We start from the raw sequence: 7,895 nt of genomic DNA, 5'->3' as shown, positions 1-7,895 counted from the left end.
ACAAAGACCTTGGCTATTAATGGACCCAAGTGGGGAACCTTACATAACGGCTTCGTGAGGTTCTTCGCTTGGGGTGATTGCTAGAGAGATTGATCAGCAACCCGGGTCGGAGCAGTGTTGCGGAACGAACGTGTTATTTACTTAAATAACACGAGAATTCTGGATCAATCTGAAAAATCTCTATCCCTTCCACACGCTACTCCTTTCCCCTACCGAGCGAGTCACGCCTACCCCGAAAGGGAAATGGCTTAATGGTGTAATAATAATAATAATAATATCGTCTCTCACCGTAGTTGAAGACTTTTTATGTATCTTTATAAAACTACGTAGAAAGAAAGTATTTTCCGTGTGTTTAAATATATTTCTGGTAACCCATTCTTCTGATAGAGGTTGCACTTCTTTTGTTCAATACTCAATGATGCAAACATTTTTCCTGTATTTTTTTATTTCGATTGTAATTCTTAGTTTCAAAATCACTCTTTGATATTACCTCTTCTGTTGAAAATATCTTTACTATCTTGATAAGTTCTGTTCGTAAGCTTCTTCCTACCTTTTCATTTGAAATTTAATTTAACTTTCTACGGAATTCAGTATGGTGTCTAGTGATCAGCCGGTTTGAACCCCCCATCCCTGCCCCGACCAATTTAAAGATGTCCTTTTGTAATTTGGCAATTATTTAATTACGACCTCCAAACTTATCATAAATTATAGACTGGAGTGATAAATATTCGAAAATACATCACCGATCACGATTATAACATAGTGTGTTCATCGATGATTGCTTAGGTTCTTTTAATGAATGATGAAGAGTGTCAGTGTAGTGAGAGACGCCTGAAATGAAAGATCTTGGACACTAATTGGTCCTCGTAGAGGGTTTATACATAATGACTTTGTGAAGCTCTTCGTATGGGGAGCACTGTTTTCGAGAGAACGGGTTATTTAGATTTAAAACACGAAAATTCTAGAGTAATCTCAAAATATATACCCTCTCCCCCTTATATCGGCTAGTACACACCCCCTTCTCACTTTTTTCGTATGAACTCCCTCATCCCTGATCTAATAATTATAATAATATTTTTTCTCTTGAATATGTTGAAAGCTGTCGATATTCTATATAAAATGAGACAGGATACAGTTATTCTGTCAATTTTTAGGAAATTATTGCAAAAAGGGAAAATTTCCATTTTTCCTTTAAAATTCAAATAAAATCTAATGTAATAAAACTTTTCAATACTCTTGTAATCTTGTATATTTCAATATACTCGCACCAAATGATTGTCAATAATGGTTGGATAATGTTCGCATTATTATTGTTCAGAAAGTGAAGCTTTTTCGATAATATAAACTGAAAATTTAAAAAAAATTTAAATATGTGCCTCAAATTTCTTCAGGTTGAATCGAAAGCTCATGCCATTCTTTTGCTACCATACAAAAAAACCTTTACGTTTTCACCTTTTTAAAACCAGGATAATTTTTTTTAACGATCAAAAAATAATGTCATGTTTCTTTAATAACAGCTGGAGGAATTTCAAGCACATCATGGTTAAATTGTTTAATAAAAATTTGCAGTTAACATAATCAAAAAAATGGTTTTTTGCATATTTAAAAAAATTCAGACTTGAAAAAAAAAATTTTGTTTTGTTCTATAATTTTACATAATTTTTCGGCCCATAAGCAAATTGTTTCAAATTTCCCAAAATGAATTTTCAAATCTATACACAGAACAGAAGGTATTATTATCCGATCGAACAAAGTTTGGAGGGCTTACTACTGTTAAGCAAATATAACTTTACCTTTAATGAAATCCGCTAGTAACAAAATGGTTGTTTCCAACCCACTATACTGTACGGTATAATTATATTGCATGCATATATTCGAAGATCAATTAACTATGATGGCATCATTCGTGAAACAATCAGATTTTTATCTCTCTGATTTTCGAATAAACGATAAATAAATGCATGGTAGAAAAAAATAGATTTTTGGTCAAAAAATTACCGGGGTTCACCGTGGTTTTCTAGATTTCTGGGCCCGCTGATAAACTATTTTTTTAAATAGTAACATTTCCTACTATTGTTTAAAATACGAAATGGAATTTAAAAAATTCAAATGTTTTTATAAAGTTCTCAAGTTTACCAGAAAATTGTAGTTTGGTGCAACAATGAAAAAATGTAAGTGGCATTTTAGTTTAACAAAATTGATGGATCTAGAAATTTTTGTAATTTTACTGCTCGCAAGTTTAGCAGCCTTTTGGAATTCCTGCCGTCTTGGAATTTGCCAACCTTCGTATAAAGTCTGGGGTTCCTTTACTCTGTGGATTTTTCATGTTCCCAGAACTGTGCATAACATCAGCAAAGTACTCCAACTATTTCGTGCCTTGTCAAGTCTAAAAGTATGTGGCATTTCACTTATTTCTCTGGACAGAATTATTCGTCACTTCTGCACCGAGAAAATACTAGAGAATTCTCGGTACCAAGAAAATACTAGAGAATTCTCTAAACCAATAAAACTTGAATTATTTTCCCTGCAATCTTATTTATTCGCGTGCAGGAGCAAAAATATATTCATATGTAATTATATTAGCCCTATAATTTATTTACATTCTTAGTTATGTCAAAAAACTTTTTTGGACGGAGCAGTACAAAATAAGTAGTCTCTATTGATTGCATTTGAATTCAATAATCTTCTACTGAGGATTTCATACTCTAGAAATGGCACTCACGAAATGGTGTTTTTTCTGTTCAACGCCTGAACCTCGTCGATAGAGTGCATCGTAACCCGTCGTTAATTTCCGCTATAGGAGACCAGCATCCAAACTTTTATTTTCTGAGCGGAATAAAAAAGAACAGTTGTTTGGGGGTGCTAAAACCGAGACTAAAACTAAAAGTTGGAAACAAAATTAGAAAAAATATATTTGTTGTCTGACGTCAGCTTCTTTTCCAATGACAAGAGGTAAAAATGCGAATTCCACGTTGATTTTATGGCTTGTGCTGGAAAGAACCATCAAGAGTGGTTGCATCCATTCTTCTTGGTTTGATTAAACCAATTGACAGGGAATATTTCTATAGAATTTGATGTCATTGGTCATACGGATTTGAGTTCAATTTAATTCCATTGTATGACAGGTGTATTTTTGTAAAGACTTTTTCTATTCAGTTAGGTTTAATCACTGAAATGAATGGATAGATTGATTATTTATTTAAATCGTTGGCAAAACTCCAGTGATCTAATATTGATTTGAATTAAATAATAGTTTTTTTAAATAATACTCAGGGTGGCCTACTGGACCGGGCAATTGGATAACCGGGAAATTACTGGGAATATTTTAAGAGCAGGAATAAATGATGAAATGACTGGAAATTTTCACGTGGAGCAAGCACTTTGTTTAATTTTTAATAAACAACCTTAAAGTTTAAAAAATAAGTGTTGGTTTTTATTTTAACTGCAGCAAATTATAATAAAACGTCCCTCGTGGTAGAAGACCTATGTAGATATATTTTTCGAGTAATAAAAGCCAATTTATTAAATTTTTGTTGAGTTCAAAACTCAACTATTCATACTTTTTGGTCAAAAATTCATTTTTCTTGGTTTGAAGTTAACTTCTTTGTTAGAAATTCAACTTTAAATGCAACTTTTTGGTTGAAAATGAAAATTTTCTATTAAACATTAAACTATTTGGTTGTAAATTGAACTATGTAGTTACAAATTAAAATTTTCTGTTTAACATTCAACAATTTGGTTGAAAATAATAACAATTTTTATTGAAAATTCACCTTTTCAGTTTGATAATGCAACTGTCTTAAACAAAATTCGTCTTTTTCCGTGAAAAATCAACTGTGATTGGAAATTCAACTATTTTATGAGAAATCTAATTATTTAATTAAAAAGTAAACAATTTTCTAAATCATTCAAATTTCTTATTTGAAATCAAATCTCTTTGTTATGCACCTTCGGGTTGGAAATTAATGTCTTTTGTCAGAAAATGCAACTATTTTGTTGTGAATGCAATATATTTCGACTTAAAATCTTAGGAATTTAAATCATTTTACATTCAATGCAATATGATGCATGCAGATTAATTTTATTAAAAAACAAATGTATTTCCCTATTTTTGTTAAAAATCACCTCGTTTCCGCTGTTTGAACAGAATTTTGGACTATGAAATCTGTAGTTACTAAAATTTGATTTTTATTCGTATGACAGAGAAAAATAATGGAAATTTTTTCCTTCGACAAAATTTGTTCATTTATCTTGTATAATTGAAATTTTTGAAATTATCGATGCTTTATCATTTGGATGTTTTATAGTTTTAACTTTTTAATTTTAATGATCCTGAACACTCAACTTTTAGAAAAGCCCAGTAATTTGTCGACGTTCTGATGGTTCGGATTCCACCGTAAACTTTAAATTTAGAAGTGCTTTTATAGTTGTCTATGAAAAATCTGTCAAAAGAAATTTTCAGAATACTTTTTTCAATAACTTGATGGGTGACTTCTTGTATAGAATGAAGCAGAATACATTTTCGATAATGCATCTTTAGTTACGTTGAAACGTGCAATATAATTCGTGGAAAACAAATGGGTTTTGGCTTTAAGCTCCCTCGACATGTCGACCTCCCTGAAATCTTAATTTCCTGTAGAGCACAACTTTATCTCGTAGGATTTATTGGTATATTTTTTGGATTTATTTGGATTTATTGGCTATATGTTACTAGCCTATTTTCCTGAACGAAAAAAAATATATAGATATATTTCAAAAAATTTATTCCATTTTTTTCTCACTCTTATTTGGGATGTAGTCTATTAGCCTGGAATATGTTCTTATTAGCAATTATGGTAATTATTACGCAGAAGTATTATCAGTATTTCATCTTAGCTCTTATCTCTGACCCTTCATGCTTTGTAATGACATATGTCGACAAATGGAGTGAATCGAAGTCAGCCACTTACTAAGAGACACTCCCTACTAATTTCCGGTTGCAAACACCCTGATTCCGGTTTCTTTTAGACCCCCAAACCGTGACACTTTTCTCTCTCATTTGACGCCATTTCCACACGATCGTAACATTTATCTCGTTGTTCAGTTGCGAAAGCTACATTTGCAAAGTACCTCGGGCAGTCACTGACACCAGAAACGATTAATTTCAAAGTGATAGAAAAAATAAAAGGTCATTATAAGAAATGGGGCTCTTACTGAATGCATGAAAGTCTGTTATTTTATTATAGTACAATAAGATAATTGCATTTCAAAATTGTCATCAAATTTTTTGTTTGTTTATAGATACGTGATTGGCTAACTGTTGAAGAAGAGATGTTACGTCAACAGATTGTTGTAGTTGGTGACATCGACGATATCATGCAGCTGATAGATAAGCAAAGGGTATGAACATAATTATGATTAGTATTTAATAATATAAATTGAAAAAATTCAATAGTCGATCGAGTATTGAGTAATTTTGGGTACTTTTGATTATTTTAGGTAACATATTTAACGAGCCAGTTGAGAAGGAAAAATGTATTTTTTTGAACTTATAAACAAGTGATGAATATTCTCGAAGTATTCATAATCTTCGTTTCGAGAATTTATTCGAATGTTTAGCTTTTTTTTCATTAAAGTATACATTAGGACCTGAATTCAAGTAAATCAACGGCTCAAAGTGAACTTGACGTAATTTACTGGTCTTAGTCTCATTATAGTTTGTTATTTTTGTTTAAAAAGTTAAAATACATGCAAGTTTTCAAACAATGTTCAGAAAGCAATATATTTTGTTATTGAAAAAGATGTCAAATGGGCCGTCTTAGGAATTCGTTATTCCAATTTTAAATTACTCCAAACTAATAAATTAGGGCTTCGAAAATAGGAAAGAAATTTTAATCTAAAGCGCCGAAATAATTTTGACTTTTTGCTTTCGTTAGTTTAATTGAAATAAAAAAAAAATTGGTAACTAACAAGAATTTTAATTTAACAGAATTTATTTTAAATTCAGATAAAATACCTTAGATTCAGCTGGATTTAGTTAATTCTACCTGAATTTACTTTGACTGCCGTGAAATTAGTTTCCGTGAAGTCATTTAAATTAAACTTAATTTACTTTAATTTACCACAATTTACTTAAATTTGCCTTGAATTATTATTATAATTTTGATAAGATACAGGTTTTTACAATTTCATTAGCAATTCAGTTAAGTTTATCCATTTCTCGGTTGCGATAATATTTATTATGTAAAATGTTTTTTTTCGGTTTTTCGCTTAAATGCGAACTGAATTAATGGTATCCAATAAGAAAATCCTTCTACTTTTATTTGAATGTTAATTCTTTTTGTTTCAGAATCAATCACCTTCTGTCGAAAATTCAACTATTATTTTTAAAAAGTCATCTTGTTTTGGTTGGAGATTCCATAGCTTAGGTGAAAATTCGTGTTTTTGAGTAAAATTTTTTTCCTTTTGGATTAAAAACCAATCTTTTATCGTCGAAAAGTAATCTTTTATTGGTCAAAAATACATCTTTCTTGATTGAAAATTCATCTTTTTTTCTTTATTGAAATTTCGACCATTTGGTTTATAATTCATCTAACAATTTTCTTGGAAATTGGTCCTTCTCGGTTTTTAATTAATTTATCTAAGCTGAAAATTTAAAGCATTTCATATTGAATTCGATATGATATCTACAATAATTTTCTTGAAAAATATTGATTTCACTATTATTCCTCTATTTTCATAAAAAATTGACTTATTTCCCCTGTTTTGAGAGCATTTTAGGCTTTACACAGGGAACATAATGTTAAATTAACTAGAATCCTAGAAATTTCATTTTTATGATAAATTTAATATTTTCAATACCATCGATAAGTACGATAACTGTTTTATCGACCTAGCTTGGCTTTAAACCCGTTAACCTCACGACCTCGAAGGGTATATAATAGGAGGGTAAATGCCCGACGAGAAACCTTGAAAGTTCACCCATGATTGCGCGCGATATCTGTCGGTTGGGATGGCAAGTAGAATATTGATTTTTTGCGGAAAAGAGCAACGTTCACCTCACAGGGGTTGTTGAGGAGGTCACTGTACGGAAAAAACCCTGACATTGGCATTGGCGTTAATCGGGCAACGACCGCTGACTTGCTTTCCTTTCCTTCCGCTTAAGCTTCCTCATTCTCAATCTTCTACCGAATTATTTCGTCTAAGTGATTCAATTTACTCCCCCTTTCTTAATATCATCCTCGTATTTCCTTTCGTTTTTCTAAATATAAGATTTAGTGATAACATTCCATAAAGATCTATTTTTATATCTAATGTATTTAGAAAAAGCAAAATCTAATTGATTGCATGCAGTTATAGCTATTTTTGATACAAGTCCGAAAAATAGGCGATTACTGACAAGCGTGAAACCTGCTGCATGAGCCGAATTCTCAAAGCACCCCATTTTTTTCAAAATTCTTCCCAGAAAATTGTTTATTACTTTTTTACACTTTTTCAACAAAGGACCCGACGTCTGATCTACAGTAAATAGCTTTTTTCGAAAAATTCTAAAAAAAATCTCTTTTGTATTTTTGAACTGGCAGAGCAAGAATTCGAATGAAAAAACTAAGAAAAATGGACATTTTTTCGACAAACACTTGTCAAAGTTTCTATTTTTGCATTATTTTAATAGAAAATAGTATATTCTGTTACAATTGCGGAAAGTAGTCACTTCCACACGAGTGTGAAGTTAGCTGTACGAGCCAAGACGAGTCGAAGGGGAGTTGTAGGCGAGCTTTCAACGAGCCGGAAAGGACCCGAAGATGAGCCGATGGCAAGTACTGTAAACTTCACAAGAGTTTCAACTGCCTACTTTTAGCTCCTGTAGCACACGATATTTTTTCTAACAAATGCGGGAAATTTTCGATTTGAGAAAC

The 7,895-nt window shown here is 31.4% G+C and overlaps 1 protein-coding gene across 3 annotated transcripts in view; it reads left to right on the top strand.

The window, feature by feature from the left end:
* The window catches only part of LOC117169703 (dystrophin, isoforms A/C/F/G/H), a 747,733-nt gene that overhangs the window by 220,006 nt on the left and 519,832 nt on the right, over window positions 1–7,895 (top strand). For all 3 annotated transcript variants that reach the window (XM_033356199.1, XM_033356198.1, XM_033356200.1), the window contains one exon: window positions 5,281–5,379. In XM_033356199.1, coding sequence (XP_033212090.1) covers window positions 5,281–5,379 — 99 coding nt within the window. The remainder of the gene's footprint in view (window positions 1–5,280; window positions 5,380–7,895) is intronic.

The sequence above is a fragment of the Belonocnema kinseyi genome, chromosome 3 (assembly GCF_010883055.1).
Source record: "Belonocnema kinseyi isolate 2016_QV_RU_SX_M_011 chromosome 3, B_treatae_v1, whole genome shotgun sequence".
Taxonomy (NCBI): domain Eukaryota; kingdom Metazoa; phylum Arthropoda; class Insecta; order Hymenoptera; family Cynipidae; genus Belonocnema; species Belonocnema kinseyi.
The sequence above is the reverse complement of the archived record's forward strand: the minus strand, read 5'-3'. Positions and strand labels throughout refer to the sequence as shown.